The following is a 22,811-nucleotide window of genomic DNA, read 5'->3' on the forward strand; positions in this document are numbered from 1 at the left end:
TCTTTTGAATTTTTTTTGACATTTTTGTTATTAGGCATTATGTAAGTTGTTTTCAAAGTATTTGAGAAGCCAGGCATGGTAACACATGCTTGTAATTCCAGTACTTGAGAGGATGAGACAGGAGGGTCACAGGTTCGCGGACAGCCTCAGCTACTAGTGAGGCCCTCTGCAACTTAGTGAGACCCTGTTTCAAAATAAAGAATAAAAAATAGGGCTGACGCTGGGCGTGGTGGCGCAGGCTTGTAATCCTAGAACTTGGGAGGCTGAGACAGGAGGATCGCACAGGGTTGAAACCAGCCTCAGCTACTTAGTGAGGCTCTCAGCAACTTAGTGAGACCCTGTTTCCAAATAAAATAGAAAATAGGTCTGGGAATGTAACCCAGAGGTACAAAGCCCCTGGGTTCCATCCCCAGTAATACACACACACACACACACACAATAAATAAATGAATACATAGAGCTGAGGGTGTAGCTTGGAGGTGGAATGCCCCTGGTTTCAACCTCCAGTACCATAAATAAATAAAGAAATAAACAGAATAAAATAGGGCTGGAGGTATATCTCAGAGGTAGATTGCCCCTGGGTTCCATCCCCAGTGCCACACAAAAGTATTTGGGAATAGTTTGCTGATGCTGGCTTCAAATTTAATACTAACCAGGTTAGAGACCACACTCTGTGCTATTTGGGTCATTTTAAGTTTAGTTGATTTATTTTCTGGCCCATAGATGTCTGTCTTGGTAAGTATTCTGTGTATACTGAAAAGGATGTCTATGCTGCTGTCAATAGGTGGACCGTCCTTGTACAGATAGACCCCGGCTTACCAAAGCTCAGCTTCTCGGCTTAATGATGGGTTAATCAGGGTACCGAACGCATTTTCAGCTTACATTACTCTTGGCTTACAGCGGGTTTATCTGGATGTAATCACGTTGTAGGTTGATGCACATCTGTGTGTCTGTTAGGCTAACTTGTGTGATAGCGTTGTTCAAGCCAACTATATTCTTATGATTTTCTGACACTTGTTCTATCAGCTACTAAAGGGGAGGAGTGCTAAAGCCTCCAAATATAACTATGGCTCTATTTATCCTTTCAGTTCTACTCACCCTTGCTTTATGTATTTCGAAGCTCTATTATTTGGTGAATAAACATTTAGAAATAAAAGAATAAAAATAGGGCAGGGGGTGTAGCTTGGAGGTCCAGTGCCCCTGGGTTCCATCCCCAGTACCAATAATAAATAAATAAACAAAACATTTAGAATTGCTTTGTCCTTTTCTTGAAATAAACCTTAAAAGAAATCCTTTTCCCCAATGTGGTGGCACCTGTCTACAATCCCAGTAGTTGAGAGGCTGAGGCAGGAGGATTGCCAGTTTGAGGTCAGCCTCAGCAACTTAGTCCTTCCTTCCTTCCTTCCTTCCTTCCTTCCTTCCTTCCTTCCTTCCTTTGTACTGAGAACGGAACTCAGGGGCATTCTACCTCTGAAATAAACTCTCTGCCCTATTTTTTATTCTTTAGTTTTGAAACAGGGTCTCACTAAATTGCGGAGGGCCTCACTAAATAGCTGAGGCTGGCCATAAACTTGTGATCCTCCTGTCTCAGCCTCCCAAGTTCTGGGATCACAAGCATGTGGCACCATGCCTGCTAAGACTCTGTTTCAAAATAAAAAATAAAAAAAGGACTAGGGGTGTAACTCAGAGGTCGAATGTCCTATAGGCGTGTGCCACCACACCTGGCTTAGGTTTCATTTTGAGACAGGGTCTTACTAGATTGCAGAGGCTGGCCTCGAACTTGCAATCCACCTGACTCGGGTTCCTAAGTACTTGGAATGCTAGGCGTGTACTTTTAATGTTATTGTCTCTTGCCTTTTATCGTCTGTTCCGTTTCTGGGTTATTCTTATTGGCGGTTTTTCTTCTCAGAGTGCACGTTTTATTTGCTTGGCAATTTTTGTTGGCTGCCAAATGCTGAATTCTGCACTTAAGTTAAATGGTGAGTAACTTTGTTTCTCATTAATATTTGTGAGCTTTGTTCTGGGACATGGTTTAGCTACTTGCAAACAGAATGATTCTTTTGAGGGTTGTTCTTGCTTTGTTAGATAAGACAAATTAAACCTTCATTACAGGAATAATTCTTCGGTACGAATGTTTGTCCTAATGAGACAACCTTCCTGAGCTACAGGCCTTGTGAGTTATAAGACAAACTTGCCCTACCATGCTTATTGAGAACACAAAACCCTTCTCAGCATGGGCTTTTTAAAAAATTTTAATGTTTTTAAATTACGAGGAGAGAAGGATAAGACAAAATTTACGTGAAGGACATTCACAATATCCAGCCATCGCCACCATCCATGTCCAAAACTTTGATCACCAGCTTCAAAAGTAAAACTATGTCCAAAAACCACCACCTCCCACTTTCCTCCTCCCCACAGCCGCTGGAAGCCGCATTCTACCTTCTGCCTCTGTGGGGACTGTGTATAAGTGGAATAATACAGTGATTACCCTTTTCAACGGGCTCCCTTCCTCTGGCGTAATGCCGTCAAAGTTCATCCACGTGGCAGAACATGCCAGGATACTCTTCCTTTTTAAGGGTGAGTAATGTTCCATGGCGTGGAGTCCACGCTCTGCTTGTCTCTTCTCCCTTGATGGATCACAGGTTCTGCCGCCTTCTGGCCACGGAGGTAACGCCCTGTGGAATGGAGAGCCTGTTTCCAGCCTGGTTAGCTGCGGGCAGCTTTCCCTCAGCCCCCGCAGGCGGCCCTGAGCCTCGCCTCGCGTGCTTCATTCATCTCTGGGGCCGATGCGGAGCGAGGCGCAGGCCGGGGACCCTCTGCACCTCTCCAGGGCTGAGTCTGTGAGTCCGATTCTCAGCAGCCTCCAGCCACTCGGGCTCCCTAGGTCCCTAACTGCGCCTCCTCTTTCCAGGGGCGCCTGTGAGCAACCCCTGTGCCCCTCCTGTGCAGAGGCCTGGCGGACAGAGAACACACCTCGCTGGTTTCCTCTCTCTCAGGGATCACTTTTCTGTCTTGCCCACAGGTAATGTTTGCAAACTTGTATTTTATGTATTTTGCAAAAAAAAGTTATTTTTTTTAAATTGGTACCAGGGGTTGAACCCAGGGCCATTCTACCTCCAAGCTACACCCCCAGCCCTATGTTATTTTGAAACAGGGTCTCATAAAGTTGCTGAAGCTGGCCTTGAACCTGTGATCCTCCTGTCTTAGCTTCGCAAGTACTGGGATTGCAGCCGTGCACCACTTCACTCAGCTTCAAATTTTAAGTTAATTCTGTTGGGAGCATAAGTCTTGTCCTTCTTCCTCTATTTCGGCCCAAAGTCCTTCTCCTTGGCACCCCCAGACCACGCACCCCTCCTCACTGTTGTCTACCACATCCCGCCTGGCAGGGCTGGGGTCTGGAATGTTGAAAGCCGGCTCTGTCCCCAGTTACTTCCTGTCTCTCTCTCTGCTTTCTGGGTGCCATGAGCTGAGCAGCTTTCCTCTGCTGCACTCAGGGGTGTGGCCAGCTCGCCCCCCTCACAGCCAGCCTAGGGGCCAGTGCGGCTGCACACACACACGGCATTCTCATGAGTGCTGGGGCGGCAGATGGGCTTTGCAGGGAGGCCACCTTTAGTCGAGGTTACCTGGCAGTGTCTGCTGCTTGGCAGAGCCGCTCAGTGCCCCTTGAGGGACCTCTTCTCACCCTTCCTCTGGCAAAACCTCGGCCCTAACCCCCTCATGAGTGAATAGTGTCTTGGGGAGATGCCCCAGTACAGGGGCTAAGGCAGCACTTGGTAGCGCATTTGGCAAGTTCTGGCTTATTTAGACTTTATTCTTTCCGTTTATAATATACCCATATAAGAATTTACTTTTTCGCTGGGCATGGTAGTGTACACTTGTAATCCCCGCACTTGGGAGGCTGAGACAGGAGGATCGCACAGGTTCGAAGCCAGCCTCAGCTACTTAGTGAGGCTCTCAGCAACTTAGTGAGACCTGTTTCCAAATAAAATATAAAATAGGTCTGGGAGTATAGCCTGGAGGTAGAAAAGCTCCTGGGTTCCATCTCCAGTGCCAAAAACCCCCCTAAAAACAACAACAACAACAACAACAAAAACAAAGAACTTTCTTTTTCCTTTTTTTTGTGGTACTGGGGATTGAACCCAGGAGCATTCTACCTCTGAGTTACACCCTCAGCCCTATTTTTATTCTTTGTTTTGAAACAGGGTCTCACTGAGTTGCAGAGGGCCTCACTAAGTAGCTGGGGCTGGCCACGAACCGCGATCCTCCGGTCTCAGCCTCCTGAGTGCTGGGATTACGAAGGTGCGCCACCGCGCCAGCTAGGGTTTGCTTTTCGTTGGGAGCCATTCTGGTCTTGGACCATGTGGTGACTGGTGCGTTCAGTTTCTCTCTGTATAATTTCCGTTTGGATCTCCTATAGGAGGTGCTTTTTTACTTTTATCTACATATTTAAATTAAATGAATATTTTAAAAGGAATTTAAGAAGCCTCCTGCCTTACACGTCCCCCCCATGTCTCACCCTTGGGCAACAGCCTCCTGTAGTTATGGCTTCTGATATTTTCCTCTCTGCTGCAAATAACCCGTGTTTCCTGCAGTTCTGCAGTTTCTTGTACTACCTAGGAATCTACTACGAAACCCCAAGGTGTGTGTGTGTGTGTGTGTGTGCGCGCGTGTGTGCGTGCGTGCGTGTGTGTGTGTGTTTCTGTGGATGGAACCTAGAGGCAGCCTACCTCTGAGCTACACCCCAGCCCTATTTATTATTTTGAAACAGGGTCTCATTCAGTAGCCGAGGGACTTGCCAGCTTGCTGCGGCTGGCTGCCGACCTGCGAGCCAAGCAAGGCTTCTTGGAGGGGTGCCGGGCAGCAAGGCTGACGTGGGCCCCTTGGCTCTGGCGCCGTGCATTGCGCCGGGTCTCCTCAGGGCGGAGGGCCAGCGGGGCTGCTCTAAGGCCTCGGTTTCCTGATCTGCTTAGTGATGGCCTGGTTTTCCTAAGATCCGTGGCCCTGGTGCGCCACCTGCTGGCCGTGGTGCAGTGTCCGCCTTCCCCTGCGGCTGCGCTGGGCCGAGCCGCCAGGGCTTGGGCGCTGAAGTTGAGGCAGCTGGACCAGGAACATGATGGGGAGGGGCGGGTCGTGCAGAGGAGACCCGGGCAGGGGCCTTGAGGTGCGGCCCTCGGAAAGCGGGGCATTTCTCGCAGGCAGCGCTCTGGCGGGCGGGCTGAGGGCCCGGCTTCCCACGTGCAGCGCGGGTGCTGGTCGGGGTCCAGGGCACACTCAGCACATCTCCTCCGAGAAGCTGGGGCACTGCGGGTGAGCCCGGGAGGTTTTGTCGGCAGGGAAGGGGCGTCGAGCTGCGGCGTGGGAGCCACAGCGCTTTGGGTGCGCAGGGCCGACCTGGCTTCCTCTGGCCGGGCTGCGCGGTTTTGGCAGGCCACCCGGGAGGGTCAGACACTGTAGCCGATCTCTGGGCGGGCAGGAGGGACAGGAACCCCTCTGCTGCGGGACACATGTAGGAACCCGCAAGAGTGCTGGCAGGGTCCCAGGCGTCCCTTTATCCCATCGGCGAATGAGCGGGGTCCTCCGTCCCAGGTCCTGGGAAGCGCACAAGCGCCCTGCTCTGACCGAGCTGGCTTTATGGTGGGGGCCGGCCAAGACAGAGGAGCATTTGCGTGGGTCCTTGAGTGCTTAGGAGGAGAGCAGGAGTGTGCTGGGGGCCGCTTTACACACGCGGACAGGGAAGCGTGCCCTGCCAAGGCGTGTCGAGGAGGAGACTGCATGCCGTCCCCAAGCCCTGCCCCTAGCAGCGGCGACACGGGACAGCGGCTGCGAATCTGGGAGCAGCAGGCGGCCTGCCGGGCTGGGCAGAGCTGGGGCGGAGGGTGTGAGGGTGGCCAGACCCTGCAGGGCACTGGCCTCGGTGGGCAGGATGGGAAACGAGGGCTCGTGCGGGGAAGGCGGTGACTCGCCTGCCTCCCCAAGCGTCCCCGGCTCCTGCGACGAGATGGCCAGAAGGGGGCACCCAGGGAGGCAGAGGCTCTGGGTAGGGCTCCGCACAGGCTGTGAGTGAGAGGCGGCAGAGACAGGATGTCTGGTGGTGGCGTGAGGGTAGAGGAGGACTCCGGGGGACTGAATTGGTGAACAGTGAGAGAGCACATGAAAGGGGCGTCACCAGGCCCCCCCCCCGCAGCCCACCCACCCTGGCCTGGTGGAGCGCCAACGCCTGCGGGCTGCCCCTCCCGGGCGCTGGCCAGGGTGCTGAATCCACGGTTCCTCCTGAGCCAGCACTGGGGTCCGGGCTCCTGCTCAGAAGGTGGGGTGTGTGCCAGCGCAGGAGGGTCCCCACCCTACAGGAAGTGCCATGTAGCTGGCCACCCTGCCCTCTTTTTTCCCTGAGCCAGGAGCTCCCAGGCCAGGGTCCAGCCCCCTCCTCAACAGCCTCTCCCGGAGGCCAGGCCCTGGGGAGGCTGGGGGGCTAAGGAGGCAGAGGCGCTCAGAACCAAGGAGCCTGGACTCCATCCCAGAGGCTCATGGTCAATCCTGGCGTGGCCCCGGTTTCCTGCCTCTCCTGGCATCCTGCCGAGCACTATGTGAGCCAGCCAGCACTGTCAAGTGGGTAAACAGAGCCTGGCCCACAGTGGGCACCCATGTCCGATGGCCCCAAGAGCCAGGCTGCCCAGCTGGGACACATACCCTGGAGGGGCCGTGCGGGCAGCTGCAGTGCCCATGGGTGCTGAGGGTGGCTCTGGGCCACACTTCGATTGCTGGCAGTGTGGGCCCTCCCAGCCTCCTTAACCTCTTTGTTAAACACTAAAACCAGTGATCAAGACGGTCCATAAAAGATCTGCACGGAAGGGTACAGCACGGAGGCGAGAGTCCTTGAGCTCCCCTAGAGGTCATGACTCCATCCATCATGTCCCTCCCAGCAAAGGCCCGGGCCTTGATGAGAGCCCCCCGCTCACATTGGCGCTGTTCTGCCCCACGTCTGGCCACGGTTCCCAGAGCTCCCCCTGGTCCCACCTGCTGCCCGTCACTGCCACAAGGATGAAGCGTGAGGACTGACTGGCAGCCACTTCCAGGGGTTGATCTCCCTGCGCGTCTTCCAGCTTGCCAGCTGCCGGCTGCATGGGCAGTGCGCTTTGAGGGACTGGCCTCTGCGTTGAGGTGCCTTCCAGGGAAAGATGGGGCTCCTCAAGGTCAGCAGCTGGCCGGGGGACCCAGGGCTCCATGTGCCCGGCGCAGGAGCCTGACCGCACCATCCTTCCTGAAATATTGCCGCATGCGTGTCTGCCTGGAGGCTGCGCTCCAGCAATTAATCCGGGGGAGGCTCCGCTCAATTGCAGGAGGTTTTTCTCTTTTGCTCCCTTGGCCTAGATTTCCCCAGGGACAGTTCTGATCGGCCGCTGCGGGCCTGATAAATTAAATGTTAAAAAATCCCCACAATGACTCTAATCAATCCACAGCGATGGCGGGTGGCCCCCTCCCAGAAGCCTCGGGTACACAGAGGGATTGCCCTCCCCCAAGACTCAGGCTCTTGGAGGAGATGAGGTGGGGATAGGAGGGGAGGATCTTTTCCTAGTTGCGAGCGGTGGGGAGGAAGGAGGGTGGCGGCCGCTCCTCCTGGAGCCTAAACCCCAAATCCGGGCCAGGGGAGCTGACTGGAGGGGGTTGAGAGGGGCCCCTCAGTTTGCCCTGATGTCTGTGCAGGCCGGGGGTGGCCATGGGGGCAGGGACGGGGGGGGGGTGTCAGCTCCCTGACTCTCTCCCGCCTGCGAGCCTGGGTGGGGGCTGGGCCAGTGTCATTGCGGGTCTGGCAAATAAGCGTTTATGAAGAGCTTCTTGGAGACGGCAAGGACAGGGCTCCTGGATGGAGTCATTAGAGACAGCGGCCTTCAGTCGCCACTGGGGGGAGTCAGGGGAGGGACCAGGAGCTTCTCTGGCTCCCGGAGCCGTGGTCAGAGATTCCAAGGTCTCCGCAGAGTGCTGTGGAGGGGTGCAGCCGGCAGTGTGCGCTCGCCGGCCTCAGCAGCGCTCCCGGGCGGTTCCGAAAGCACCGGGGCCTCTGAAAGGGCCCCCTCCTCTTCCAGGTCCAGTTCGAGGCTCACCCCAAGGGACAGGCCCTGTCCCGCAGCATCCTTTACTTTCAGAGCTCTTTCCTGTGCGCTTTAGAAATTTAGGCGACGACTCTTTCCCCTTTCGGATCCCTTCTGTCCGGGCATCCCGCCCGCCCGCCCGCACCCCAGGCCGGGAGGGGCCGCCAAAGGAGACCTGGATCCCCGCAGAGCCCCCCAGCCTCCCGGGTTCTTGGCTCTGAAAGTCAGCTGGTTGCGGCTGGAGGCGAGCCCGCGGAAGTCCAGGGAGTGCGGCTGGGGGCGGCAGTGTCCTGGGCAGGGGAGGCACCGGTGGCGGCCAACCCGGGGACGTGGAGACCCAGGGCCCGCCGCCCGCGCTCTGGGCACCCTCGGTCAAGGCTGGGGGCTTTCTAAGAGCCTCCCTGGTGGGGGTCCCCTGGAGCTCGAGCGGGGTGGGGAGCGCAAAGCCACCGGCTCCCGAGGCATCTTTGGGGGCGGGGCCCCAAGTTTCCCAGACAGACCGGAGGGGAGGGGCTGCGCTTAGGCTCTGGGGCAGAGGTCTCGGGCGCCGCGCAGGGGGCGCCGGCGTCTGGGGCGCCGCGGGTGCGGGCGCGGGGCCCGCGTGTCCGCGCGCCGGGCGGAGGGGGCGCTGTGGGCGCGGGCGGCGGGCGGGCGGAGCGCGGGGGCGCGCGGCGCGGGCGGGGGCGCGGCCGAGGACCGGCTGGCGGCCGGCGCGGGCGGCGGCGGCGGCGGCGGCGCTCCCGGCTCCATGGCGCTGCCCGGGCCGCCCGAGCCGCCCCGCGGCGCGCCCCGCAAGGCCCCCAGCCTGCTGGAGATGGGGGCGCTCTGCCTGGACTCGGAGATCATCCTGGGCTTCACCAGCCACCTCCTGCGGCGGCGAGGCAAGGTGCGGCGGGGGGCGCCGGGAGCCCCCAGGTCCGGGCGTGGCTGCGGGGCGCAGGAGCGGGCTCGGGGCGCGTCGGGGCGCGTGTGCGGGTGCGCTGCCCGGGCGGGCGTGCCCGGGTGCTGTCCGGGGCCGCAGGACGGCCGCGGTCCGGGATGCAGGCAGGGTGGCCGGCAGCTGGAGGAGTTTTGTTCCCGTCCCCGCCTTGCGGAAGGGGCTGGGGGCTGCAGGGGGGACGCCCGCCCGCGCCGCCCGCACTCCCCACCGCGTGCCGTCGGGAAGCCCGCAGCGGCCCGTCCGCCCCGCTTTCCCTGGGGGTGCAGCGGGCGTAGGCATGGACGGCTGCCCGCGGCAAGGGGTGGCTGAACGCAGCGGAGGGGCTCGGGGGCGTCCGCAGGTCTGACCGCGCCGCCCGCCGCGGCCGCAGCCCCGCCGGGGCCAGGTGCGCTCCCCGCCCGCCCCCCACCCCCAGCCACTGCGCCCCCCGCCACTGCGTCCCCGCCACTGCGCCCCCGCCACTGCGCCCCCCGCCACTGCGCCCCCAGCCACTGCGCCCCCAGCCACTGCGGGGCGGGCGGCCGGCAGGGGGCGCCGGCGGCTCGGGAGCCCGGGGGCGCGTCCGCGGCGGGGCCTGGGCTTTCGGGACCCGACGGCGGCGACACCTGGGCCGGGCTGGGGCGGCCTCCCGGCCGGAGACGGACAGGCAGTTAATTCCGCAGCCAAGTCCCCTCTGCAGGGCAGCCGGCCACAGGTCCGCGCCCGGGGCCAGCGCGGCCGCAGGCACGCCGGGACTCAGGCCGGCGCCACTGCCCGCGGCGCCCCCCGCGGACCTGCACCCCGCGGGCCGGGAGCCAGGGCCCCCACGCTCCCTCGCCGCACCCCGGGTGCGATCGCGGCCACAGCCTCTTCGGCGGCCTCAGTTTCCCCGCCTGCCAAGTGGGGGCGGGAGGCGCCTGTCCAGAGGCGCGCAGGCACTGGCGGGGGGGGGGGGGCAGGCGGCGCATGCGCGCGAGCGGCCTGCGCGTCCGCGCGGCTCCCAGAGCCCCTCCCACGGCGGGCGGGCCGCGCCTGGACCCCGACCCGGCCCGCGTACCCCGGCGCCCCGCCCCCGGCGCCCCGCCCCCGGCCCGCCGCCCGCGCTCTCCGCCACTCGCCGGCGCCGCCAACTTCGGAGCGGCCGGCCGGGCCATGGGGGCGCCCCCGGGCCGGGTCGCGGGGCCGCGGCGCCCCGGGAGCTAGCGCCGCCCTCCGGCGCCCGGGCCATGGGCGGCCGCGGGGTCCCCTCGGGCACGACGCCGCCCGCGGTACGCGCGGCCGGGGCGGGGCAGGGATGCTGGCGGTGGCGGCGCCCGGGCCTCGGCGCCCCCAGGGCGGGCTCGCGGTTCGCGCCGGCGCTGCAACTTCGGGGCGAGCTTTGCGCGGGGCCTGGCGTGGCTCCCGGAGTGGCTCTGCCGGGCGGCTCACTGTCCCCTTCGCCCCCGCAGGTGGCCGAGAGCGGCCGGGCCCGGGAGCCGCTGCCGCTTCTGGAAGTGTCCCCGCTCAAGAGGCTGTCCTCCGGGCCTGGCCAGGACCCGTGCGGCAGCCGCCCTGCGCCCGAGGGCGCGGGGCCCGGCGCAGAGCCAGGCCACTCGGCCGGCGGCGGCGGCTGGTGCCGCCACTGCCACACGAAGCTGGTGGAGCTCAAGCGACAGGCGTGGAAGCTGGTCAGCGGGTCCGGGACGCCCCTGCGGGTAAGTGGCCCCTCCGCCTGGGGCCCTAGCCTGGGCAGCCTGAGCTGGGAGGGCTTGAGCTGGAGGGAGTGGACCTTCCGCAGTGTGGCCCCTGTCTCCCTCAGGGCCTCAGTTTCCCGTCTGTAACACCGTGGGTGAGCTGGGGCAGCTCACCCCCAGGGGGCTCAACAGCCATCTGGAGGAGGTTGGGAGGTTTTTGTTTTTGTTTTTTTTTTTAAGCGCAGATGTCCCACAGCTGGAAGGACACATCTGTGTTTGGGAGGGGTCAGGGAGAGAGGCCGTGGGCAGGGGACTCCTCCCAGGCAGGACAGCTCCTGCACTGGCAGGGCCCAGAGGTCAGTGGTGCCGAGTGGCCCGCAGGGGGCCTGGAGCCAGCCGGTGGAGGGCACCAGCCAGTGGGAGACCGGGCTGGTCTGCCCCCTGCAGCTGGGGTCCTTTCCCGCCCCTCCCACAAAGGCATGTATGTGTGCCCACCTATCCTGGGACTCCTCTGCCTGCCCGAGTGGGGAGTGATCCGCTGGCCTGGGGTTTCCCTGCTGCCTGTGCTCCCTAGCGTGCTCCGGGAGTGTGCTCCCAGCCTTCCTGCTTGGAGGAGCAGGCGCATTGTTCCAGGAACAATGTACCCTGAAGTTCACTGGGGCTGGGGTGGGCGGTGGCCAGGCACGCCTCTCCAGAGGAAGCCTGCGCTCGACCTTTAGATTTCTCAGAGGAGGCCTGGGAGGTCCACAGACTCCCCACTGAATCTAAATATAGTTCTGGAGGGAGCCATGTGGCCTGGTGGGCCCTAAGTTCCCTTCTGGGCCAGTAGGGCCAGGCGGCTGGCTGTCTGGTTTCTATCCAGAGCACCCTCTGTGGGTCCCCAGGGATCTGCCGCAGGTGGGGGCTGCAGCCTCTCTCTGTGGCCTGTCTTGCGTGTGGCTGGATGCCGTGGCACCCTCTGTTCTGAGCTGGTCTTCCCCTTTTTGGAGTGGCCCAGGCTGTGGTCCTAGCTTGGACCAGCAGAGGGCATGGTCTGGCTGGCCACAGGTGGGCCAGGGGTCCTGGTCCAGTCTCGGTGGATTCGAGGTCCCTTATCTGGGAGGGTCTTGGTGGTCTTTTCCTGCAGATAGCTTACCAGGGAAGCCTCTGACCATCCTTCAAGTCCCCTGTGTTGGGGTCGCCCTTCCCGGGTGGCTCGGGCTCCGGCAGACCAGGGTTGTGGGCTAGGCCCGCTCCAGGCCTGTCCTGCGGGTGCTGGCCAGCAGGAAGATGCTGTTCCCGAGAGGGAAGGCCCACTGCTAGCTCTCCGGGGAGGATGCGAAGCCACGGGGCGTGGGGGCCACGCCTGCTGCCCTGGGCCCTCCGTAGACACCACCTTGGCTTGTGGCCTCTCAGCTCCAGAGTGCGCCAGGGCCCTGCTGGGCCTTGTCCCTGCCAGGACAGCTCCCCATCGGCATCCATCGCTGGAGGTTCCCTGAGAGCTCTTGGCCTTGGCTCTCCGGTGTAGCGCCAGGCCACGTTGTTCACGCACGGGGGCACGGGAACAGTGCTGGGCAGGGCGAGCTCTGCACCCCAGCTGCTGAGATGAACTTGCGAGCCGTGCCAGGTGTGGGGGCCGTCTCTGCCCTTCTCTGCCCCTCCGGTTCCCAGGCCTCGCCTCCCAGTTGACTGCTTCCCGGCACCCTGCAGCTGGAGCCATACCTGTGACCTGGCCTCCCGGGGGCTTTATGGGGGCCTTGTACCTCCTCACTTTCCCTGTCGCAGTCAGGTGCCCACATCACCCTACAGTGAGCTGGTCACCAGGCTCCCACACACTCCTTTGTGTCCCCGCCCCAGTCCAGGGTGCCCTCCCCAGGCGGTAGCTCTGCCATGGCCGGTAGGGAGTCCAGGTCACGGACCTGTTTGCTGTGTGACTGAACGGCCCGCACCCCCCATCTCGCTGAGGGCTGCCGAGCTCTGTGTCCCCAGGTGATGACCCCAGCAGACACACAGAGCCCTCTCCCACAAAGGATCGCTGGCTCTTGCAAGGCAGCAGGGTCCTGCTCCGGGATCTGCCCGGCTGGGGCCCAGACCTGTCCTTCAGGAACACCAGTGACATTCTGAGCGTCGATATTGGTGCTGAATTGATGATCATCCCCAAAGGGGAAGCAGATGATTCTCATTTGCCTCTTGCAGATCTTGCTGCCCCCTGGGCTCCAGTACCCCCTCGCCTGGCCCCTTGCCAGGTGGGGGGTCGGTTCAGATCTTCCCTAAGCAGGCAGGAGCTCGGTCCAGGTGTGCACACAGCCCAGGTGCGGCGCCAGCCTTGCAGGCCTGGCCTTCCTGCCTCCCTGTGGCCACTCTTGTGGCTATCGGGTCGTCCCTCTTGTCTTGCTGTGACTTGGGGTGAGGGATGGAGGGGTCCCGCCAGCTCTCCATTTCTGTTTTGTCCTCCAGGAAGCCCCTGGCCCTCTGGATGGGGGGGCACACTCTGTCTCTACCACCCCTAGCTCTGATTGTACTGTGGGTTAGGGGTCCTGGGTCTGTGGCCCAGGGGGTCGGGCTGGGCCTGACTCCCTTGATGGGGAAGTTCGCCCCTGAGGTCAGAATTCCCACCCCACCCAGTCTCATCGCCCCCCACGTTGCTGGAGGCCAGCCCGCTCCCTCCCCCTCCAGCCAGGGTTGTGCCAGGTATCCATGTCAGCCTGGGGCTCTGCAGGGCGGGCCTGGTGTTGAGCTGGGAGGTGTGAGGGGGCCTGCTCCTGTGGCTGGCTGGCAAGGGCTGAGTCAGCGGGAAGGGCTGGGCTCCTGGCTTTCCATTTGTGGGACTCCAGGCCCTGGGGGGCCAGGCAGGGGCCAGAGGAGGCGGCTAGTCCCTCCCCATCCCAGTGGAGATAGGACGAGGCCTATCTTTGTGTCTGTGTACCTGTTTTGGTGGCTTGGGGTTTCAGAGGTGCAGTGCCTTGGAGGGAGGACAGAACTGGGGTATGGAGGTCCTGTCCTCTGAGCAGCAGCTGAGAGCAGGGAGGAGGGTGGGGAGCTGGCCACTGTGCCTCCTGCAGGGCACCCTGCCTTGAAGGCTGCTGGCTGTGTCAGACCTGGGGCTGGGCGGGGCTGAGAGGTAGAGGGAAGGGGCAGAGCTGCCTCGGTCAAGCTGGGGGGCTGTGTTGGTTCACAGGGGCAAGGGAAGGGGCCCGAGACCTCCCAAGCCTCCTGGGAGGGCTTTCATAGCTAGGAGTCAGAAGACCTTGTTCTTTTCTTAAATAGTAAGGAAGGGCTAGCTGCCCTTTTCCTTTGTCTGCCAGGAAGCTCACAGCTCTGGACAACCACACGGGACTGTTCTCATGTCTCTTAAGGGAATCCATCATTCCTGCGTGTTCCACTTGTGACCGTCTGTCGCTAGTCACGTGGTTTTGTTTTTAATTTTATTGTGTAGTTCCTGGAAGCCTCCATGAAGCCTTTGTATGAGACACTTTGGGCCGTGTGTAAATATGTGGAGGCCGAGTGAGCTGAGGGCGCTTTGGGGTCTGGCCTCGCCCCCCCCCCCACCCGCTGTCGGTGGGGAGTGGCCTCTGCGCTGGGCTGGGGCTGGGTGGTCTCCCTCACCTGCCACTGAGCCCGATCGACCTCCCGTGGTGCTGGGGTGAACGCTGGGCCTCAGGGGGAGCTCTTGGGCAGCTGGAGCCTCACTCACCCTCCCCTCTGGGGCAGGGTCGGGGGGGGGGGGTCCGCTTGCTCCTGCTTGTTCCCGCGGTGCTGGGACACTTTCTCCTTGTCTCACGCTGTCATGGTCTGCAGGCACACCAGCTGCCTCTGCCTCTGGGCAGGGTGGGGACCAGGGTTGGCAACAGCATACCAGAGCCCCGCGTGGGGCAGGCTCCCGAGGGCTGGGCCTCACTCCCTGGTGGCATCCCAGGCTGCAGCTGACAGTGCCAGGCCTCGCGCCGCCGTGTCCGGCCTTTGATGGAGGTTCTTACACGGCCGTGCGCGTTAACCCCTGACCTGGCGGAGGCCGGATTGGGCTTCTGCCCGTTTCTGGGGGGAGTGTGCCAGGTGCTGGCCCTTAGCTGCCATGCTGCTCTCCCTGCACGCAGCATAGGACCGAGTGTCCGATGGCTCCAAGCCACTGCAGCGCTGGGTACCTTTCACAGGTGGGCGTCCTGAGGAGCCGCCGCCATCCCACCTGCTGGAGGCCATACTCCTGCCTGGCCTTTAGAGCCAGCCCCCACACCCTGCCGGGCGTTGGTGGAGAACAGCGCAGGCCATTGAGGGTGGAGGGTCTCAATGAGCTGGTCTGTGCCGGAGTGGGCCAGCTGGGCTGGCGCCTGGCACGGGGGCTGGGATGGGGGCTGGGGATGGCGTGCCGGCCGGTGCTGGGTGGGCTGGGCTGCGTCTCTGGCTGCCCTCCTGGCAGAGGAGGAAGACCTGGATTGAGCTGCAGACATCTAGAAGAGGGTCCTAGCCTTTAGGGAGGTGCCCGGCAGGCAGGAGGGCTGGAAGATGGAGCCCTGGCCGCCCACCCCGCCAGGCTGCGCCGGGGATGTCCTCCACGGCGGGACCGGCAGGGTGGCCCTGGCCTTGCGGCCGGGGAGACCTTCCTGGACCTGTTGTCAGCTCCGGAAGCTGGCTGCATGGGGTCAGGGCCCAGCATGCTTTGCTTGGGAAGGGAAGGGAGGATGAGGATGAGGGACTGCAGCTGTGCGTCCTCATGCCCTGCTCCCTGGTGCTCAGGCCTGCGTGGTGGGGTGGGGTGGGGCCTAGGGTCTTGGGGCCTCTTGCAGGTGGACCTCTGGACCTGTCTCTGGAGGTCACCTTTGGAAAGACAGGGAGGCAGGCACAGGGAAGGTCTCAGTCTCTGTAGGCAGTGGAGCTCCAGGCCTGGCTGGCTTGGCCCTGGGGGTAGCATCCTCTAGCTGCTGGGTGGGAGGTCTGGGTTGTGCCGGTTCTGCCCCAGGGAGGGGCTTGGCTGTCCCTGGACCTGGGACTTCTCTTCTGGTGCTGACAATGGAGCAGCCTCCCACAGAAGAGAAAATGGAAGGATTACTTAAAGTTGCTCAGAGACTCCAGAAACAAAATAAAAATGAGAAGTCATCATTTTTAAGTAGGGGAGGCGCCCTAAAACCCACAGCGTGATGGGTGGGTTGTGCACAGTGCTAAATTGAATCAAATTAAGAAAAACATTTTCCAAATACAAGTAAAATATCTGTTTAATTATACCATAAAGATGAAATTAAAAGTAATATTTTGCAGTGGAGTAATTACTGTCTTGCTGAAGGCATTGGGTTTCTGGGCTGAGTAATGGGCCCCATGGCTGGGGCTTTCAGGGGTTAAAATCTTAAAGCACTGACAGTGGCCCAGGGGGTTAGGGCCTATGGACACCCTGAACTGCCAGGATGGCTGGGGGAGGGTCCTGACTGCCTTGGGGGCTTCCACCTCCTCCTCCAGCCCCAGCTGAGGTCCAGAAAGGTCCAGCAAGTTTGGCTGAGCAGGATTTGCTGGGGAGGCCCCAGACGCCCGAGAGGAGGGCGGAGGGCCGGGCGGCCAGTGCCTTTGTCTGGTGAGAGCCCTGTCTGGGGGCCACAGGAAGGGGGCAGCAGGCCTTCCTCCCTCACCTTCTGTGCTCCATCTCAGCCCTAAGGGAGCTGGGCCTCAGGTGAGGAGGTCCCGGGTCCCTCCAGAGGGGCTGTGTGGTTCTGCATCACTGGGTTTCTGGGTCTGTAGCAGTGTAGTAGCAGTGGCTCCAGGGCCCCCACACTGGGCCCTGTGCTGCTCCCTGGCTGTTTGGGGGGCGCATCCTCTGTCCCGCTCGGTCACCCCCGGCAGTCCTCTCCTCCTCTCTGGCCTGTCTCAGGCGTGTGAGCAGGGCTGGAGAGGGGCCCGCTGCCCTGGGCCCTGGCTTGGGCTTCTGCAACAGGCTGGTGTCTCCCTCCCTGGGGGATGAGCTTTGGTCTTGGCTGGTGAAGCAGGGCCTGGGGTGCCAGGGCGGCTGCCGGGGAGAAGGTTCCTGATGCTGAGCAGGCGCCTGGGCAGCCTTGGCTGTCTCCCTGGGCCTGCCCTGAGCTGGTGGGGGGCTGACCCCTCAGCCGGGTGAGGCAGTGAGGAGGGAATTCCTGCGGGTTGGCTGAACTGGGGAGGGCCTGTTGGTGCAGTCTCAGCTAAGTTAGGGCTCCTGCCCTGCCCCCAGGCTTCCTGAAGAGGTGGTGGGGCTCCCCCCAGGCCTGAGGCCCAAGCTTGTCCCTGGGCCCCAGAACAAAGGCCGTGGGTCTGGCCCGAGGTGGAGCTGGGCCCCTGCCTGCTTTCAAGTCGGGTTAATGGCTCTGGCAGGCAGGCACTTCCTTCCTCAGCGGACTGAGCTGGATTGGAAAACAGGCCACGCTGCCCTGGGCTGGCGCTGGGGCTGGGCCGGGCCGGCGGCCTGGGATCCTGCTCTGGATCTGGCTTTTCTCTCCCCTGCAGCCCTCCTGCAACGCATTCTGCGGACGGACGCAGTGAACTCCATGTGGGGTGGGGCTGATGAGGACCAGACCCGCCAGGCTGTGGTCTGGAGAATGTCCAGGCTGGGGTCTCTCCTTCATCTGACTTGGAGGGCCTGGGGCGTGGGGTGGGCTCACGCCGTGGAGAGGGTGGAGTGAAATGGGACTAGGAGGACCCCTGCCCATGACGGGCCCAGAGTCCCCTCGCGTGAGCCTCCTGGATCGGCCAACCACGGCGGGGGGCTTAGAGAACGGCGGCGCAGTGGGGATGAGATGTCCCTGTGGGGTGGGTGGCCTCAGGGCCTACAGCTGAGAAGGAGGCACATCTGGGGAGGCTGAGGGCTCTTTTGGCCACCGAGTGGCTGGGTGGGAACCAGGCCGCGCTGGGGTCCCCCTGGGGGCAGCGTGGCCAGGAAACAGGAAGGGAGGCCAGGCTGGGGCTGGGCTGGGGTGCTGGGAACGGATTTCATTCTAAGAGGGAAGAGCATGTGGAGAGCCTGTGGAGGTCACAGCCTCGGCCAGGGCCCGGTGATCAGGCCGGGTACCTGGAGCGAGCGGGCGGCCTGCTCCTCTGAAAGCTGGCCGGGCTGGCCGGGCCGGAGTGCGCGGCCAGCTCTGCTATGGTCAGACTTGCTCAGACACTTGGACCTTCCGTAGCCCCTTGGGAAGGTGCTGCCCCTGCCCCAGGGAGCCCCCGCCCCGCGAGCCTCTGGCCTCTGCTTGCTGCTCTGGACACCAGGCTCACGGCTGGAGGGCCCGGTGCACCCGCAGCTTGGCGAGGGGAGCCCTGCCTCTGTCCCTGCGCCCTGCTGCTGGACAGATGCCCTTGCTCACCCCAGGGACTTGTCAAGTGCCTGTCCTCTGTCGTGTTGACTGCGTTTTCTTCCCAGGCCTGGCTGGGGCAAGCTCTGGGTCTCAGAAAGCAGAGAGGGCCAGAGACCCTCGGCTCTGTCCCAGTGAGTTTGGCCTGCTTCTCCTGACTCCCACCTTGCCCGGGCTTCGCCCTTGCCAGGGGCCTGGTTGTCAGGAAGCCGCATACTCGCCCGGTCAGGCACAAGCCAGCGCCGATAACAACGGCTTAGGAGGCGGGCGCTTAGCAAGGCGCTGCGAAGCTCATTATTAAGTTCCATAATTATTTTCCCGCTGGGCTTGTGTGGATGGAACTGCTTGGGGGCTGTTAATCGGCCGTGGCTGGTCTGTGGCACCGTGCCCCAGCCCCTCATCTCACCTGCTGTTGTCCTTCCTGTCCTCAGGATCCCTGCCTCTCTGCTTTGCTTCTGGACAAGCTGCCGGCACCCGGGGTCCCACCAGCCTGCCGTCCCGAGGCTGAGAGCCGCTGTGATGTCTGCGCCCTGCACCTGCACCAGCTCACGAGGGAGGCCCTGCGCCTGCTCCAGGCCCCGGCCAGCCGAGGGGACCCTGATGCGCCCCAAGGAGGCCTGGCACCCACCAGCCCCGGAGCCACGACCAGCCCCAGGGACCCACCTGCACTGGCCAGCCCTGCAGGCAGGCAGCCCCCCTCAGGGCCTGATCGGAAGAAGGGGCTGGCCTGGCCTCCGGGGCCCAGTGTTCAGGTGTCGGTGACGCCCGCGGGCCTCGGAGGTGCGCTGAGCACGGTCACTATCCAGGCCCAGCAGTGCCTGGAGGGCATGTGGAGCGTCTCGAGGGTCAACAGCTTCCTGCCGCCCACTTGCCTGGTGAGTCCCTGGCTGGGTGGGCACTGGGTCGGAACCGGGTTCACTCTTGGCATGTCCGCATTGCCTGCAGTCAGGACTGTGGGCGTGGGGGAACCCAGCTGTTGCGAGCCCTATGTCAGAGCCCCCACTAAAGTGCTGGCGGCAGGGCCCTCTGCATCCCTGGGAGCCGCCAGCCTTGCCCCGGAGATCACGTGAGTCTGTAGGCTGGCGGGGGGCCCAAGGGTCGGGGCAGAGGGAGCATCTCTGGGTGAGGAGCCTTCTATGCCAGGCCTCTCCAAGGGCCCACGTGACAGACCATCCCTGTGGACAGGTGGCAGAGAGGTGAGGGAGGCCTGCAGCAGCCCCAGGGCTCCAAGCCCACTCCCAAGCTGGGCCTGCCCCGGGAGACCAGATAGTATTGACTGAAGGCTTTTCAGCAGCCTCCCTCCCCCGTCCCATCAGCCAGCCCCGTAGTGGACCCGACTTCTCCAAAGCCAGCTCTTGGTGCTCCCGAACAGGGCCGGGGTTCTCATGGAAGGCCTGGGTGCTCAGCCACACTGCCCAGTGGAAGCCAGCCCTGAGTCTGCTTTTCCTCAGCTCCTCCGGGGCTCTGTGGGGCGCCTTCTCTCTCAGCACCCTCGGTGTCCTGGGTTTTCAATCTGGGAGGGGTGCCAGGCTGGGGGTTTCCTGGGATACTGGAGGGTGTGGCTGGGGTTGAGCGAGTGCCTGGGGTTAGCTGTGATGGGCCTGTCCCCCCCGTAGGTCACGAGCCCGCCCACTTGGGGACACACTGGGTGTGGGAGTCCCGCCCTTGGCTGTAACTGTCTGCTTGTCGAGGCCTGAGGGAGGCCCACTGGCACCCAGCAAGGGCATGGCAGTGCGCCTGTGTGTTCACTGGGTGAGCAGCCAGCGGGAGGTGGGGGGATTGCTGGGGACGGGCTGGGTAGAGGCAGATGGGGGAGCTGGGCAGCTACGCATGTGGGTGGCTATCTACAGAAGCCCCCTGCATTGCAGAAGGGTCTGTAGGGCTTGTGCGGGCACATTCCAGGCCCCGCACAGCCGGCTGACTGCTGTGAGTCGGTGGGTCCTTGACCTTGGTCTCCATGCCCTGTGCCATGTCAGGGCCAGGGGGATGGGCAGAGGTGCAGGAAGGGGCCTATGGTGGCTAGGCCACGTGGATATAAGCCAGTGTAGGGCAGGCCTCTGTCCCCACCTGCATGTGGCCCTGGCTAAGACTCTTGCTCCATTGGCTACTGGGGCCGGTCCTCTGGGGCTCTTCCTTCTGTCCTTGGGGCTGGGGTGTGAGGGGGTTCACAGGACGAGGCTCCTGTTGGTGTGACGACTCACCCTAGGGCTTGCTGTGGCCTGCTCCTGGTCTGGGCACCGTGCCCTTATCACCCATCCTTCCGGCCTCCGGGCTCCTGGGAGGAGCTGTCAGGGGTAGCACTGATGGGGGGAGGTGGCAGATGCCCCCTCTTGCTTAGCTGAGCCAGGAGGCTTCTCGGAGGAGGTGGCCTTGAGTTGGGCCCCAAGAGAGAAGACCGAGGGTGCTGGCCCTGAGGTGCCCCGTCCTCTCCTCCCTCTCCGGCCTGGCCTCTGCATCTGGCCGGAAATTGGCCTGGCTGGTACTGGCGGACCTTGTGCCTTGGTTGGTGTGTGATGGGGCTGGGGTGGGGGCACTGGCCTCAGGTTGCTCAGCCCTGCTGGCGGCCAGCATGCCATAAAATGTGGGCACTTAAGGCACCCGCTCCCCATTTTATGTGTGCGTCGATCATGTTCAGGGTAGGTGGGAATGGATTTATAATTAGAGCACAGTCCTGGCAATCAATAGGGGATTATTAGAACCATAAACAGGACGTTAGGACTCCGATGAGGTAATGTCCCCCAGCCAGGGCATCGATCCTTAGAGGTGCTGCAAATATGGCCCGCCACTCTCTAGAATGAGTACCTCTGGAGAGAGCACTGTGGAGCTTTGGAGCCCAGCCCTAGACTGCCTGGCTACTGTGCCCGGAGGCCTATCCCGGTGGCCCTGCCATGGCTGTGTGACCTCCCTGGAGAGCCAGTGTGCAGCCCCTGGTGGAGCAGCCCCTGGCCGGCATGGCGGTAACAAGCCTCGGGCCACATCTGGTGTCCATGAGCAGAGCGCGGCCCTGTCTGGACCCGCTGGGTGTCCAGCCATGGTTCAGAGGCTGTGCAGCAGGACTGTCTACGGTCCATTCTAGACCACCCGGCAGAGGATGCGTACTGCCTGCTGGGCACAGGGCCCTGGGTTTGTTGCTGTCCAGCCTGCCCTGAGAGTGCTGGATGTGGCCCCAGGCTGCATCACCAGGGGTGGCCAGGGCCTGGACACACGTCTCTCTGAGGCCAGTGGTGTCCACAGAGCCTTAAAGGAGGCCAGGGAGACCTGCGATCCTTTTATACTTGAATGCTACTGGATGGAGGTCGCAGGCCCCAGGCCCTCAGTGGGCAGCAGGTTTCGCCTGCCTGTACTGGTGAGGGGGCACTGGCCTGGGGCTCCTGTTGCCCGCCTGCCTCCTTGCTGCAAGCCTGCGGGGGTTTGCCGCTCTCTGGGGCTCCACTGCACTCCGGGTGGTGGTGAAGGGAGCTCCCCGGGAGCAGGCCTGGCTCTCACGATGCCTGCTGCCCCTGGGCAAGCCTCAGTTTACTGCCGTGGGGTGAGGGTTGGCAGGATGGGCCCCTCCTCCTTGTGTGGCTGTGGGGAAACCGCTTCTCTGCCTCGGGAGTGGGAGGCGGCCCTGCGGGGCGCTCCAGGCGCAGGGGCTCTGGCTGCTGGAGCCTGGGGTGGCGAGTCTGCCCACTGAGGCTCTGTTGCACCTGTAAGTCCAGCCTGAGCCGGCTGCTCCCACCCAGCACCCTAGATCCTGCTCAGTGAGTTATTTCTGGGGAAGGTCGGGGGCCCTGCCCTTCGTGTGCCAGAATCTTACAGGGGTGGTCAGACTGGAGGGCTCCTAATGTGCTAGCCAGGCGTTTCCTAAGCTGTGTTCCGGGAACCCTGGTGTCCAACACAGGAGAGCCGGGCCTGGAGGACGGCGTGGGTGGAGGCGGGTGCTTGCGGGAGGGCCTCGGCCCCTCCGGCCTCACGCGCCCCTCTCTCGCGCTTTTCCTTTTGTTGCTGCTGTGGCCCCTCTGTCCTGCTTTCTGTTTGGCGGCCCTGTCCGTTCGCCCCCGCCCCACGCTGTGGCCTCCCTCCTGCCAGCCCTCCCTCTCCGCTCCACCCTGGCTTTGGCACGGCTTCTTTTGGCATGCCCGGGCTCCGCTTCTGGCAGGAATTGGCCGTGGCCGTCCGGACGGGCGGAGCTGGGTCAGGGCAGCTCGTGGGACAGTGGAGCGAAGTGCGAGGCTCAGGCGGGACTCCCGAGACAGGTCAGTGTGGGTGCCGCTCCGGTGGGCCGGCGCGGTCCTGCTGGAGGCCAGGCTGCCTGCGGGGCACGGCGGGATGCTGGGCCCCGTGGGGTCAGAGAGGGTTCTGTGAGTCACCAGCCCTGTCTCCCCGAGACCCTTCGGCCTCAGTTCTGTTGTCCGGCAGGCGGGCGGGGGGCGGGTAGGGTGCTCGGGCCTAGGCCTGCTTGGCGGTGCGATCCCTGTGGGTCACTGCCAGGTGGCCCCCAGCACCTCCCAGCCCCAGGCTGCGGGGAGCGCAGCCAAACCCGCAGAAGCATCGATCCTTAGAGGCGCCGGTGCCGCAAAGAATAGAGCCTGATGTTCTGTAAAGTGAAATACCTCTAGAAAAGAGCACACTCTCTGGAGAAGTTCAGATCCTATTGGTCGACGCTGTAACTTTAGGAGTGGTTCTTTTCTACACCATGTGCCCCGCACAGGAGTTTAGGTCTCGTATTAAAGGAATTACATTCAGGGTGAGGGAGGGGTGAAGAAGGGTGTCCAGCCGGGTCGGGTCCTGAGGGATGCTGGGAGCTCCTGCCTGTGTGGCACCCTGCACGGTGTGGGCACGACAGATGGCCTGGGGGCTGCTGCAGCCCCACTGC

At 62.5% G+C, this 22,811-nt stretch overlaps 1 protein-coding gene across 1 annotated transcript in view; it reads left to right on the forward strand.

The window, feature by feature from the left end:
• Window positions 1–8,835: 8,835 nt before the first annotated feature.
• The window catches only part of KIF26A (kinesin family member 26A), a gene marked incomplete at both ends in the record, with an annotated part of 32,801 nt that continues 18,825 nt past the window's right edge, over window positions 8,836–22,811 (forward strand). Inside the window, 3 exons of the mRNA XM_080706909.1 lie at window positions 8,836–8,973; window positions 10,455–10,700; window positions 18,385–18,828. Of these exons, the coding sequence (XP_080563035.1) occupies window positions 8,836–8,973; window positions 10,455–10,700; window positions 18,385–18,828 (828 nt within the window). The remainder of the gene's footprint in view (window positions 8,974–10,454; window positions 10,701–18,384; window positions 18,829–22,811) is intronic.

This window comes from Muscardinus avellanarius, assembly GCF_963383645.1.
Source record: "Muscardinus avellanarius genome assembly, chromosome: 12".
NCBI classification, from domain to species: domain Eukaryota; kingdom Metazoa; phylum Chordata; class Mammalia; order Rodentia; family Gliridae; genus Muscardinus; species Muscardinus avellanarius.